Genomic DNA, 15,749 nt, shown 5'->3' with positions numbered 1-15,749 from the left:
AGTCCATATATAAATACATATTTAAATTTATTTTCTTTTAATCCTAACTTTTCGGATGTTCTTGGAATTGGATGTTCAAAGCCTATTCAAAGAAAAAAAAATGTTTAATTGTTTCATCTAATTATTGTTGCTTAAGCATTTAGCTCACGCTTGGATGTACGTTAACATGATCTGTCGTTTCAGGAGAGCATGTGATGCCGGCCTTTGACGCCCGGCGCCATGCCCACGCCGCTGCAGGCCGGCGGCCCCGCTAGCGGCCCGCCTCCGGAGCGCAAGCGGCGCCGCAAGCGCGACGACCCGCAGAGTTCCGCTGCGCTCGAGCGCGACGACGGCGACATGAGCCCCGAGGAGGAACCGCGCGACGCGCCAGCGGCCCCAGCTGCGCCCGCGCCCGCGCCGCCCGCCGCGCCCGCGCCCTCCTCGCCGCCCGCCGCGCCCGACGCCGTCGACCTGACCGCGCGCCGCGACTCGCCGCCGCTCTCCTCTGACGTCGAGCGCTTCGACGGCAAGATCGTCTACAACCCCGACGGCTCTGCCTACATCATCGAAGATCCCGAGCTCTCGGAAGGCGAGACCAGTCTCCCCGACTTACCGAAGATTGAACCAGGGTGCATCGTCGACAGCAGAGATAGCAACATCGTCGAAAAACAGCTGGACTTCCCTCAGATAGCTAGTGCGTTCTACGTGTCAAGAAATTCCTCGTTGTACGGCGCCTTGTACGGCAGATTGGCGGTGGAGCGAGCGCGAGCGCGGCCCGACGCGCCGGTCATGCACAGTTACCGCGTATTCAGTTTTCGTGGCGGTAAAGACGCTCCCAGACCACCGTCACCGCCCGCCGAGTGCCCAGTCAGCGTCCCAGTAAAACCGATTCTCATGTGTTTTATCTGTAAGTTGAGTTTCGGATACGCTAAGTCATTCGTAGCACATGCACAATCAGACCATAGTTTATCGTTACTCGACTCAGAAAGAGATGCACTGTCTAGAGAGAATGCCTCGGCAATCATACAGTGCGTTGGTAAAGATAAGGAGCCATTAGTCTCATTTTTAGAGCCAGTGGGTGCAGCAGCACCGCCGCGTGCATCGATATCAGGTAGCCCGGCCAATTTATCGGAATTGTCGAGCCCTTCGATTGAAAAAAGATTAGAAAATATGACCCCAGATCGAGACCATGATTCCATGCTACCCAATGGAAGTTGTGATGACAGGAGACCGAGTCCACCATCGTGGAGGCCGCCGCGATCTATAGCGGAATCTCTGCTTCCACAGCATTCGTTGATCTCTGTTGCGCATCCGCATACAATAAACGCCTCTGTACAACCTCGCGCCAGTCCAAATTCTTCGCCGCCGTTTCAAGCGGCACCTCCAGCCTTCCTATCTGGTACGACGATCGGTGTTTGCCCAGATCATCTTGGAGGCAGACCTTCAGGCGCGGACTGCCCAAAATGCGAACTTATTTTGAATTCAGGCAGGCTTGGAGGCCCACTAGCCGGAATGCATAGTAGAAATTCCTGCAAAACGTTGAAATGCCCCAAATGTAATTGGCATTACAAATATCAAGAAACGCTAGAAATACATATGAAAGAGAAACACCCGGAAGCTGAGACAAGTTGCATTTATTGTATCGCGGGACAGCCTCACCCACGACTGGCTCGTGGCGAGACGTACACTTGCGGCTACAAGCCATACCGATGTGAGGTGTGCAATTATTCCACGACGACGAAAGGTAATCTCAGCATTCATATGCAGTCAGATAAACATTTAAATAATATGCAAGAACTGCAAAACGGCGGGAACCCCGGCGAAAGTTCGTTGCCACCGGCCCCGCAACACACACCACCGGGCGGACACAAACCACCGCTACCTCACCATTCGCCGCTGGGACAGAAACCCAAACCTACATTCCGGTGCGACGTCTGTAACTACGAAACCAACGTGGCCCGCAATCTTAGAATACACATGACATCCGAAAAACATACGCATAATATGCTTGTATTACAGCAAAATGTCAAACACATGCAAACGTTGTCTGCTCTGCACCATAGGCAACAGAGTCAACAGCAGCTGGAAAGTCTACTGCATTTCCATAGCGGAGAGGCCCCACCGCCGAACCCAGAAGCCGCGCTTGCTGATATGGCATACAATCAAGCTCTTATGATACAACTAATGACTGGCGGCCCAGGACCTTCGCCTCCTGAACTGGGAGCGCACCTTGACGTCGGATTGAATCCAGAAGCAATGGAGCCACCACCCGAACCTGCTGATCCAGAGCCTGAGAGAACGTTCCACTGTTGCATCTGCAACTGCTTTTCAACAGATTCATTGGAAGCGCTCGGCCATCACTTAGCACAAGATCGTACAAAAATACGAGAACAAGAAATATTAGCCCTAGTCGCTGGACATTACGTGTGTAAACTTTGCACTTACAAAACAAATTTGAAGGCGAACTTCCAGCTTCACTGTAAAACTGACAAGCATCTCCAACGACTGCAACATGTTAATCACGTGAAGGAGGGTGGGCCACGAAACGAGTGGAAATTGAAATTCTGTGGCGGAGTGGGCACTAGCGGGGCTGGTGTCGGTGGTGTTCAAGTGAGATGTTGCGCGTGTGACTACTATACGAACTCAGCTCACAAATTGCAACTTCACGCTGCCGGAGCTCGGCATGAAGCCGCCACGCTTTTGTTGAGACATCTTCGAGAATGTGCCGCGAGAATCCCACGCGACCGCGCGCGCGTTTACCGCTGCGCTCTCTGCGGCTTCGGGGCTCCACACCGTCTGCCCCTCTTGCAGCACGTGCGCTCCGTTAAACACTTGCAAATGGAACAAATACATCAACTGCAACGTCGCTCCGAGGGCAAGGACCCCACGCCGGACGTGGCTGAGCTCTTCCAAGTGATTCCTCAACCGCCTGAGCTTCCCAGCCCATACGAACAACAGGAAGGTGAGTAAACAATTAAAGGATATAGGAACTTGAGAAATTGACGAACTCCCCTCTAACTTATAAAAATAAAATCAGTCTTATTGCTTAGTTGATGATAATTTAGTGGAATTTAAATCTAGAAACTTATCGTAAACTTAACCTAGGATGCTTGAGTAATCACTGAGAGTATATTATATTAATTGCAAGTACACCAAACATTTAAAATAATCGTACAGTCGTAGGAAAATGTCATTAAGCACCTCCATTACTTAAAAATCAATCTTTTGTTAGAAGCTATCAGTAACCAGGAAACTGTTTATACCATATCATTCAAATCCGGCGAACCGTAACCATTCTATTGTTGTTATCATTTGAGATCAACTTCCTCGACTTTTGTCTCCAGTTATTTCAGTTTTAAACAAAAGATAACTTTATAAGTCAAACTAATAGAAAGACCTTTCAGCGCTACTAAGGTTAAATAAGAAACAGAAAAAAAACCTCACTCGGAAAGCAATTAGACGCGCGTGCGCACCTTATCTAACGAGCTATTTTCTTTTTTCTCTCAATAGCTGTCGGAAAACGCGCGGACCTTTTTAACGGCAAACAGAAGCAAAATATATTTATTATTTATTACTCTCGTGCTAAACACATTTCGTAACATTTTATTCTACAAAGCGTGAAAATCCCATTAAAATTAATTCAACCAAAACCATTACCGGAGTTCGTATCGATAAAGTAATACTGAGTGGACTTATGAATGTGATTTCGAAACGTCACTATCGGTTTCCAATTTAAACCGATTCGTTCCTTAATCAATTTTGTTGTGCGTTTTTTACAAAGCGAACTCTTTTACCAGATTGTGTTAACAAATGTACAAGTGGTTGCGTGTTAATTTTTGCGGCTTCCGAGCGACCAGAGTAAACTGAAGGCATCGACGAGGGCCGCGGACGCACCGCGTGCTGCCGCGAGAGGTAACCGCCATTTCGAGCGATGAGCATTTAGCGGGGAATTCGTAATCACAATAATGAGATAATTACACACGAACAAAATTTAATTTAAAGCGCGCCACATTAGAACAGGTTTCTTTAATAACGTACGCCTTACACGGTGTCGCCGCAGTCTGACTCAGTCATTGGTCGGAGACGGCTCCGCCCCACGCGCGAGGGAGACGGAAAGAAGATTTGAATTGAGAACGCGAATTTTCCATAAGTACCGGCACGCGGGACAATGACTCGCATTACGTATGTGGCCATTGCGCATTAAGGATGATTGCCCCCTTGTGATGAGGCTGCTACATCATTTTACAATGTCGCCGGCCGCATTGCCCGCCGTATGTTTATAGCCACGGTGAAATACGATAAACTCCGAGAGAACGTGGAGGCGAAAGAAATCCGACTTACACCATTGTGTCCCTCATGTTTATGTTTATTACTTATTTTCACCTTACTGAGTATTCATTTTAAACGATTGCTGTTCAATAACTTCAAAGTTTTTCCAATTACTATCGAACCCTCCTGAATAAGCAAGAAGAGTTGACATACGATAAAGCATACGAGAAGCCTTTTAAAATTTCGATATAAATCATAAATCAATATTTAAATGCACAGATTTAATTCATATAAAAATTCTGCCACATATAATTCCGATATTTCAGGTTGTGATTTTTAAACTCAAAATTTTTTCATAATTTTTGTGGTATGTTTTTGGTTTGATCGTTTGATAACACAGCGTTCTTAACATAATTTCAAGTAGAAAAAGTACAAATTTCATGCATATCTTCGCAGATAAAAAAACCAAGCTTTGCTAAAATTTTATGCAAAAAACTATATATTCTCACCAGTCGACGAGGAACTCGGCTACGGTAGGAATTTTTTTTTATATCATAATGTTTACATAATTACTAAAAAAATAAATCTTTGAATTGCATAAACTAAATAGAACGACACTTCAAACAATATACCTCAGATGCCACATTGTAAAAATTCTGATCTAAATCTCGCAAAACAAAACTCAAGCTGCACAATACTTACTTTACGAGGCTATAACGATGTGGTGTTTCCTTAGAAAAGATCTTTTGTCCATTAACAAAAAGCATTGGAGATCACATTTATACAGAGAAGGTCTCTTTACCTGGCTATTGTTCTATGCTCCTACCAGACAGAGGGACGGCGATTTTACATCATAAATAATTACATCCACCGGTCACTCCGGTCCACGATTAGGGTCAGTTGCGCTTTGATTATTATTATGCATTCAAATTTGTTTATCCCTCTCCCCTTCATTAGGTGTAACGGTTTTAACTGCGTAAAACTATGAAACGGGTTCCCAACAGGGGACGACTGGTTTCAGCCAACGCTGTGTTGAGATATTAGTTCTAGTAATTAGTTAAAAAAATTACGTCCTAAATTTAATGTGCGCATTAGATTAAAAATTGTTTAAAAAATTTAATTACGACATTCACGTTTTTAAAGTATGCGATATAGTTATTAAGAAGGCGACGCTTCTTGTATCAAAATTTCATTTACCTCTCTTATTTGCGCGTAAACAATGCTGGGCAGCTCCTTTCACACGCTCCCGCGGACATGTCCCTGGTCAAATAATAATTGCGCTCACACATCTTTTGCGTGTATACTTGTCCTGCTCGCACCGGCCGCATCACATACGTCAAGATCCCGAATACATTTGATCCGATGCGAAACGAAATATTCGAAACCTTTTATAATAATGAACAATGATTGTTTGCTCGTCCTGCACCTTCTTTGTGTGCAAAATTACAATAAACTTGTTACGCTAACATTAATGCGACTGCAAATGTGTGCGTATGGGTTGGATAGACCGATACCTTTGTCTTGCTAGGACAGCCAAACAAAACGAGTCCTACTAATAATATAAAAGAGAAGAATTTTATTTTTAACTTCAATTCAGAAAAGTAACAAACGTTCTGGCCGAACAATAGCGGGTTTCATTTATAGAAATAATCTTTTTTGTAGATAAATCTCACGTATACTATTCGTGTAGGAAGAGGTGGTGATACTTTAGCGTATAAATGACTATCCATTCGCAATGCTGATTTTGCAGAGGGAGGTTCGTCGAATTAATTCTCAGTATTTTAAGGTTAACATAGCCTAATAAAATTTTAATAAAAATCATTTTGTTTTCAACAGATAATAAAGAACCAATTGACCAGAAACCTGAGTTGACGCAAGAACAGAAAATGATGCGATTTTTGGAACAACATCAACAACAACAGCAACAACTCCACCAGCAACAACAACAACAGCAGCAGCAACAGCAGCAGCATCAACAGCCACCGCCTCAGCTGCAGCCTCAGCAGGGTCCGAGCGAAAGGGACGACGATCACGACACGCCAGGTCCGCACGCCTGCCCATACTGCAATTTTAGCTGCGGTAGTGAGTCTCGACTCCACGCTCATGTGACTTCCGTGCACGGTGACACCGCTCGTCATTTTATATGTCCATTGTGCCAAGATGCTTTTAAAGAGAGACCAGCTCTGGAGAGACACGTCATGCAAATACATTCAGTCAACTCCGAAGGCTTACAGCGGTTGTTACTTCTCGTTGACCAAAGTCACTGGCTGAATGGTGGATCTCAACCCCAAAGAGAAGAAACTCGACAGGGTGAAGACGATCGTGAAATATCTTCACCGCGCTCGGAAGGCAGCGTGGACGGAGAAACTGAACGTTGCTCTACTTGTAACAGAACCTTCCGTAATGTGGACGAACTGTGTCAACATCAGAACGAATCCGGTCATTTGGAACTGAAACAAACGCCGCAAGGACCCGGATACTTTTGTTGGAAAAAAGGATGCAACAGATACTTCGATGCAGCCCATGCGCTACAAAATCACTTCAGGGAAGCGCACGCTCGTAACTCTATTGCGAACATGTCAGTATCTGAAAAACACGTGTACAAATACAGATGTAACCAATGTAGCTTGGCTTTCAAAACAATAGAGAAATTACAACTACATTCTCAGTATCACGTAATACGCGATGCGACGAAGTGTGTATTGTGTGGTCGCAGTTTCCGATCAGTTCTGGCCTTGCAGAAACACGTCGAAACTTCACACTCGGAGCTCTCCGAAGAAGACCTTGCTGCTTTTAAACGAAGTCTTGCTTCAAATCCTCTATTGCAAGCTAACCAAGGTACCGCCTTAGATCCCGGTACAGCAGAATTATTGCGCAAAGAAGCACTTAGGACCCCAGATGATGAACTAGGGGAAATTGAAGATAGAGATTCAAGTGCAACTGCTGCCGACGAGTCCGGCCACAACGATGCTGAAAACTCAGATGATTCCATCATTTACAAAGATCAACAATTTTTGGAGGATTATTTAAATTCGCAGGCAATGGCCGAAGATTCATACAACGATCCCAATAGAAAATATAAATGTCATCGATGCAAAGTAGCGTTTACACGCCAGTCTTATTTGACCGCACACAACAAAACACTCCTACATAGAAAAGGAGAGAAACTGACCTACCCAATGGAAAAATATCTCGATCCAAATAGACCATTCAAATGCGACGTATGCAAAGAATCATTCACGCAAAAAAATATTTTACTCGTTCATTACAATAGCGTTAGCCATTTGCATAAGTTGAAGAGGGCTATGCAAGAACAACAGAATAATAACAACCCTCCAGTATCTCCCGGTGCGGGAACGGCGCCGTCCAACTTGACACTTACACCCAAGAGCACGTCAAGCGAAGAAGACGACCGTAAACGTTATAAATGCAACATTTGCAAAGTAGCATACACGCAGGGAAGCACCTTAGACATTCACATGAGATCCGTGCTACACCAGACCCGTGCGGGTAAACTACAGGAACTCGCCGCAGCCGGTCATGTTGACTTGACACGTCCATTAGTGGAGCAGCCCGACAGAGCCGACCCCGCCAAAATATTACAAGACGTGTTGTCGCCGAAAAATACATCCCCTTCTTCAACGAGCAGCGGGGGGCCCCGTTCATCGCCCCCCGCGCGCCCAGGTAGCCCTCGCTCCCCGCGCGCAGGTAGCGCCGCGTGCGAACGCTGCCACGCGTCATTTCAAACTGGGGAGCTCCTCGACGCACACCGTGCGACCTCATGCCCGTTTGGCGATGCGCGGGCGCATTCGCCGTTAGGTGACGCGGAGCAGGCCGCGCTGGACGAGATGGTAGCCAAAGGAAACCCGCCCAAACGAAACTCACAAATGTATAAACAACTACTGGAGACTTTTGGCTTCGATCTCGTCATGCAATATAATGAGAATCAAAGGAGGAAACTACAAGAAGAACGCGAAATGGCGCGGGCGCCGAGTCCTCCACCTCCGCCTCCCGAGGAGAAACCACCGGACGGAGAAACAAAATCGACGTGCCAACATTGTAACAAGGAGTTTTCTAGTGTGTTCGTTTTAAAAACTCACTGTGAAGAAGTGCATAAGGACAAAGTTCCATTGGAGTTTCTGGAACAGTTTGCAGAACATTTTAAATCGGAATATGAACGCAAGTCCGGTGCTCCCAATTCACCTCGCGCTGCATCTCCAGCGCCTCAGGATGAGAGGTCACCTTCCCCGCGAGGAGATGGAAATAGTAACTTTAATGAAAACGGTACTGGACCGGGTGACGCGCAGGCAGGAGCCTTGTTGGCAGCCCAGGTTCAAGAAATGCAGGCTGCTCTAAATATGCTGCAATTGCAGCAGCAACTTGGGCAATTACACCCTATGATGGCTCAGATGCTGTCTCTCGGATTGCCTTTGGGATTAAACGTCGGCGCCTTGGCAGCAATGAACCTGCAGCCACCGCTAGTTCCTTTGATGCTGCCTCCTCCGCCCTTCGACGCAATGCCCTTCGCGCACGACGCCCAACTCAAGCAACAGCAACTTTTGCAGCAACAGCAGCAGGTAATTACAATTTTTTTGATTATAAAAATAGTTAAATACCGTTCCTGTTATAGTAATATTGGCTAAGGTTCTCTGTCAGCAAAGTGATAAACATTACGACCTACATGTCCATATTCGTGTTTTAGAAAATAGGAAATGTTTATTTATTAAGACGTTGCAGCAATGCCAGTCCTTTATGATAGACTTATTAACATTCATTATTTCCATACAAGTTCACGTAAAGCATAACCGTTTTTAGTATTTTTAGCACGCAAAGTAATTAACTGATCTTAACAATAACATTAATTGTGTGTTTGTATTTATGCCTGATTATATCCTTTTAAGTAACCATTATTAGGTCATTATTATAAACTTAACAGTATCTAACATTAAATAAAAAAGTGTCGCACTATATATTTTATGTGACTTTTGTCCTTCTAGTAAACATAGTGATCGGTAGTACAGTTAAAAAAATTAATAAACTAAATAGTTAAATAAAAAAATATTTTAATTACTACACTTCATAATCTGTTGGCTAATGACAATTTTTAGAGTACGAAAAGTATTATTGTTTCAGAATTTTCAATACCTACCTTATAAACGAAATAAAAATGAATAAATACAGTACTGCTTATCTTTCAAATTCTAATCCATAAATATAAAAACATAGATTTAATACTTTAAAAAATTGATGAAAAATGTTTAAGCTAAAAAGAACAGTTTAAAATCATGACATTAATGTGTAGAATCGCAGGCGACACGTGCACGAGTTGAATTCGTTAAGTCGGTCGCTAATAATAAACACGTCTATAAAGCTTAAAGTCTTCAACTTTACTTGTGATTGATAATATTTTATAATTTTAATATTTGCTTTTAAACCGTCGATACTATTTGTCAGCTTTCCTGTGTAAAGTCGATCGCAGGGCAAGAATATCGTACGACGCTTTGTTAGATAAGCGTCAGCTATCTGTTTGCACAAAGCAACAGAGCATCTATTGTTAAGCATGTAGGGTCGAAGTATTATTACTTACAACGGATTCTGTTATTATTCAAAGTTACCTGCAATCGCCGAGCGGCTTACAACCGCAAATAAATGAGCCCTTTACATTTCTTTGAATCATTTAAATTTAAAATATTTTTTAATTTTAATTAATTTGTTTAAATTTAAAACTATTTTTAACAACTTATTTGAAGTTGGTGTTAATAAAATAGCTTAAAATAAAAGAAAGCAAAATAAAATAAATTATTTTACAAACATATATTTTTATTTTTAGATGTCACTGTTATTACTGCTTACCTGGTGTTTATGGTTGCAGGCAAACGCAGCGGCTGGACAAAAACGCGCTAGAACTCGTATCACCGACGAACAATTAAAAATATTGCGCGCGCATTTTGATATTAATAACTCACCAAGTGACGAAGCTATTGCGAAAATGGCCCAACAATCTGGTTTAGCTACCAAAGTAATTAAACACTGGTTCCGAAACACTCTATTCAAGGAACGACAACGTAACAAAGATTCCCCTTATAATTTTAATAATCCACCATCAACGACTCTTAATTTGGAAGAATATGAAAAAACAGGCGAGGCCAAAGTGACCCCATTAGACTCATCTGCAAGCTCAGACGAAGGTAAGCCACCGCCTGAAAAAAAAGCAAAAACTGAAGACTCCACATCGATGAGCCACCAGGAAGTTAAATCAGAACCATGCGATGAACCTACAATGGAAGAGAAGTATAATTCCTACGATGATAGACATCAAGAAGACAAAAGCTTCATTTTCCCTCAGGCGCCATCGCAAAGCCCATCGCTTAACAGCGCAGATCTTCAACAAAATATTTCGCGACCGCATACACCAACACATCTGTCACTGAATTCACTAATTCAGTCACAATTGGATTCGATACCGGCAACAAGCATACCACAACCCCCTCATCCATCTATGTTGCCACCAAAGCTAAACCCGAATTTCACGTCCCCAAACTCCGCGCCCCCGAACGTCCTAACTTTGACCCCAAATCGCAGCCTCAGTCCTGGCAGAGGACCGGCGGATTTCGGACTTTCCGGGGGCAACTCGAATGGATCCAACAGCTCGGGGTCTTCTGGCAAACGCGCCAACAGAACTAGATTTACAGATTACCAAATTAAAGTGTTACAAGAGTTTTTTGAGAATAACGCCTATCCGAAAGACGATGACTTGGAATATCTTTCAAAACTTCTTGGACTCAGTCCGAGAGTTATTGTTGTGTGGTTTCAAAACGCACGTCAAAAGGCAAGAAAAGTTTACGAAAACCAACCGGCTACTGAACCTCCCGCCGGAGCTACAGATGATGCTAATAGATTCCAACGCACTCCCGGTTTAAACTACCAATGCAAGAAGTGCCAACTAGTATTTCAAAGGTACTACGAACTGATTAGACATCAGAAAACGCACTGCTTCAAAGAAGAAGATGCCAAGCGTTCAGCTCAAGCACAAGCGGCTGCTGCTCAAGTCGCCGCGACGTTAAGCAGTGAAGATTCGAACTCGAGTACAGTAGAGCACCATATACCCCATGTTCCAGTTTCTCCTGCTCCACCCCGTACTCCTACACCTGCAGCTCCTAACTATCCAGTCTCACCGGCACCACAAGCTCCGTTGACGCCAGTTACACCTATGAGTAATCAACAGCGAACTGAAGAGAAAGATGGCAATTTTCAATGTGATAAATGCAATCTAGTCTTCCCTAGATTTGACTTATGGCGAGAGCATCAATTAGTACATATAATGAATCCAAACCTTTTTCCCACTTATCCACCAGATTCTCCATTTGGAATATTGCAGCAACACGCTCAGCTGCAACAGTTAAACGCCTCACTTAACAATGAAGAATCTCGGCATCCATTAGTAGCAGCCCTGAACCAACAGGTTGCTAAACGAAAATTTGATGACTTCGAAGAAATAGATACCGGGGAACAGCCAAAGGATAAACGATTGAGGACTACAATTTTACCCGAACAATTAGATTATTTATATCAGAAGTATCAGATAGAATCCAACCCGTCTCGTAAAATGTTAGAAAATATTGCACGAGAAGTTGGTTTAAAAAAAAGAGTGGTTCAAGTTTGGTTTCAAAATACAAGAGCTCGGGAGAGAAAAGGGCAATTTCGAGCTCATGCACAAGTAATAAATAAAAGATGTCCTTTCTGTCCTGCATTATTCAAAGTCAAAAGCGCATTAGAGAGTCACTTAAGTACTAAGCATGCCGATCAGTGTGCTCGAGGAGAAATTAATGTGGATGCGCTGCCAGATGAAGAATTAAGTACTGAATCGACTCCAAGCTTTGGCTCACAACAAAGTGATAGGCAACAAAATTTTTCCCAAGCGGGGGCTCCCATGTTGCCCCCTATTTTCCCGCCTTTTCAATCAGACATGGAGAAATTTATCAAGCAGTACAGTGAAGAATCAATGAAACGTTATGTCAGTGAATTACAAGCTCACGCTGTAGCACAACAAAATGGAGCTAATAATGAATGTACGGAAAGACAATTGTCACACGGAAAGTCAGAAATACCTTTGGATCTCAGCAAACCCGTCGACTTATCCCGACCAGGATCGGACGCAGACGAGCGCTCGGACACTGCTTCCGAAACTATGGAGTTCTACGAGGAAGATGAACCGACATCGCCGTTGCCGGGTCAGCAGCAAACGTCTAGGCCTCCAGGAAAACGCTTCCGGACTCAAATGTCGTCGGTGCAAGTGAAGATAATGAAGTCTCTATTTAACGACTACAAAACTCCAACTATGGCAGAGTGTGAAGCTCTAGGTCGGGAGATCGGCCTTCCCAAGCGCGTGGTGCAAGTATGGTTTCAAAACGCACGCGCCAAAGAAAAGAAAGCTCGTCTAGCGGCCGGCTTGTCGGAGGTGTCGGACGCAATGCCACCCGACGAGTGCCGGGTGTGCGACTTTAAGTACAGCCACAAGTACTCAGTGCAAGACCACGTGTTCACGCGCGGGCACATCGCAGCGGTGCGCGCGCGGCTGGAAAGCGGAGTCGGCGGCGTCGGCGGCGTCGGCGGTGGAGACGACGGAACGCTGGCCCTCATGCAGATGGCGGCTCGGCTGGAGAGCGGCATTGGCAACGAACTACACAGCGCGTTCCTGAGGCCCCAACTCGCTGGCAACGGTGAGTGCACTACTTGACCGCGATCCGCATCGCCCAGCGCTTACGAGTGTTGTGCGATTGCGGACCTTTAACGTATATATTAGAACGGCGAGCTTCGCTCAGTATGAACAGTTTATATTTTGCACATTTATTTGATACATAATCAACCTGTTTTTGAGCGAATCTCTCTTCGTGCCGTGACGGTCGTCGGTCTTTTTCCTACTAGTGAGTCCTTTTGTAAATACGATTTAGAGTTAAAGCGAAAAAGCTTTGCGATAATAAAGCAATGTTGGCATTTCAAAATATAGGTATCCATTATTTTTCAAAGGAGTTAATATTAATGAAACTAAAAATTATGTAAGATATCCAAGACTCCTTGAAGTCTATGGAGCTCAAGACGTGCGGTCCTGAAGGCGGCTGTGATCGAAGCCGCGAGAGGCGGGCCGGAGGGATGGTGGGCGGCCACTCCGCGCCGCCACTATTCAAATGCAAACGAAACAACAATGGTATGAGTTAGGACGCGTGAAGGACGTCGTATATCTAATGAGACCGATCTGCCGCACATTTATTTCGCTCTTCATGAATAATCAATTATTTAAATGGCTTCAATCAAAAACTTTCTCGGAACTAACTCCAGGTGCCGATTGTTGCTTTTGTTTTCGTTGTTTCAACTCTTCACGATCCCACTGAAAGCCAACGCTGCTTTACTCGTTAAGCTTTGTAATCAATGTACTAGTAATCTGTTGCATAATATTATTCTTCCTAGTTGTTCATATTTAAAACTCCTATTAGGTTTTAGCGACTTGTCGATTGTTGTAGGATTGTAATGAAAACCAAATTATATATTTAGAGAATTTAAAACATTTTAGTTATTATGTAAAGTCAAAGCGAAGCCTGAAGTCTTTATTATTATTTAAATAAGGTGCCTTGTAAGATCCAAGTGTTTGTAAATTATTTCTCAGAGCTCCACTGTAAATAGTTGTTCGTTTAAGAGTATACTATTAGATTTTAAAGTTAAAATGCTGTAGAATTGTGTCGGACCGAGGTATCGTACGTGAATTATGATATATAATGGTTATACATATGTAGGTAGATTTAAATAAATATATTGTTTGTTTCGTAGAGGCATCTTAAGAACTTGTGATATAACTGTATCTAATTAGTGTACTTCGCATATATTTTGCAAGGAATACAAAAATACGTACAGACATAACATTTGTAGAAGTTTGTAGTATTTACATAATAATGAAGACGTGGGATTCGTGTGGGGTCGCCGGCTGCAGTTTTTGGTTCACCCAGCGCATTTACATGAGAGTGGTTCGGAAGTGGGGGGTTAGGCGATATGCAAATATTTGTTCCAAATTTAAATGGCCGGAGTTGCGCTCGCGCCGGGCGTGCGCGGCTCTAGTTATTACGTGCAAACTCTCGCCTCCCGTCTTGCTTCTCTCGTCAAGATACGCCCGTATCGATCTTTCAAATGCAAATATCAAATTTTATTACACCGACAATAAAATGCAATTTTATTTACTCGCTCGTTAAACACATAGAACGAGCCAAACCTATTTGCATATCGCTTTCTTGTTATTATATTTTTTTCTTTTACATTTTTGTTATGTTTGTATTTATTTTTGTTCTTTGGTTATTATTTTTATTTTGTTTTTTTTTTGTCGAATAAATGAAGTGTACCTTGTAGTGAGTACGTCGAGGTAACGATCCTTGATTTTAAATTTGCCTCCAATACGACTTCCAATAATTTTATTTTCATTTGTGTAATTTAATTTTAATTTAATTGTATGCGACCTGCATTTACTGTTGGATGTCATTATTGTGGATAGTTTAATGGAACTAAAGCCCAGTGCCAGCCAGTGAAAAATGTCTTTGGTTTCCTCTATGATGACGGTGACGTCACTTAGCTAGATAAAAGATTACAAGTCTTGTAACTGAATAGTATTATTATAATTATTATCTGCAGTTATTATATTTGCCGAATTCGTTGAAATAAATGCAATATTTATATTATTGATTTCTGTTCTTTTATTGTTTTTTTTCCTTGGTTTCCTTTATCCTTAGTTTTTATATGAATATAATTTATTTTTTGTTTGAAAATTTTTCAATTTTTTTTTATTTTTATACTATTGTAGTGTCTGCCCAAGGTTTACAAAGAAATAAAAATTGACAGGTGTACTTTAAGGTTCGTCAAGAAAATTCTTTATAATTAGAAAATTAAAAGACACCGGAGTGCGTTTGAAACAAAGAGTCATTGTGACAGTGCCGGTGTTCGAGTACGTAACATTGTTCGGTAACAATACGAGGCGGACGCTGTGTTCCTCGCGTCGTGGGAGGTGTGATCTTGGAGCCGACAGATCTTTACCATTTCTTAAGTTTGCGAACTGACAAGACAATAACAGATTCCTAGTCGGGCACTTTCAAAGTGTACGATGTTATTTTCGACTAAAAACGATCGTGACGGCACGTTGCTAAAAGTCTGTCCCAAAAAGTTCCACTTAAACAATATATTTACAATGAACACTATTAACATTAATCCTTTAAGCCTTTATAATGCATCCTTTAAAATGAATCCTTTTTGAAATACTCTGTAATGGAAATTAACTTTTTAATAATATAACAGTATCTAAAAAGAAAATTTTAAAATTACTATACGAAATTTCACTCCACAATTTGTAATATAATAACTAAATTGAAATACAATATTTTTGTCCTTAACGATATTTTTATTCGTAAAGGAATGAAGTATCAATTTTTTTCTTACAAAGTAAGTTCAACCTTACAGATCGATATCAG

General features: G+C 42.6%; 1 protein-coding gene across 1 annotated transcript; it reads left to right on the top strand.

Annotated features, from left to right (window-relative positions):
• Window positions 1-219: 219 nt before the first annotated feature.
• On the top strand, window positions 220-14,970 carry LOC137919556 (zinc finger homeobox protein 3-like). The gene is made up of 3 exons (XM_068762653.1): window positions 220-2,941; window positions 6,085-8,825; window positions 10,121-14,970. Exons 1-3 carry the CDS (start codon window positions 220-222, stop codon window positions 12,983-12,985), a joined length of 8,328 nt encoding a protein of 2,775 aa, XP_068618754.1. The 3' UTR covers window positions 12,986-14,970.
• Window positions 14,971-15,749: the final 779 nt, after the last annotated feature.

This window comes from Battus philenor, unplaced genomic scaffold (assembly GCF_028537555.1).
Source record: "Battus philenor isolate CCGP_79_NKW_IND1 unplaced genomic scaffold, ilBatPhil1.0.hap1 SCAF_16, whole genome shotgun sequence".
In the NCBI taxonomy this organism is placed as follows: domain Eukaryota; kingdom Metazoa; phylum Arthropoda; class Insecta; order Lepidoptera; family Papilionidae; genus Battus; species Battus philenor.
This window is presented reverse-complemented; position numbering and strand designations above follow the sequence as displayed.

Excerpts from the sequence above, each read along its gene's own strand:
- LOC137919556 (XM_068762653.1), top strand. The coding sequence starts at position 220 with ATGCCCACGCCGCTGCAGGCCGGCGGCCCCGCTAGCGGCCCGCCTCCG. Across the intron at positions 2,942-6,084 it reads CCCATACGAACAACAGGAAG|ATAATAAAGAACCAATTGAC; the intron begins GTGAGTAAACAA and ends TGTTTTCAACAG. Across the intron at positions 8,826-10,120 it reads TTTTGCAGCAACAGCAGCAG|GCAAACGCAGCGGCTGGACA; the intron begins GTAATTACAATT and ends TTATGGTTGCAG.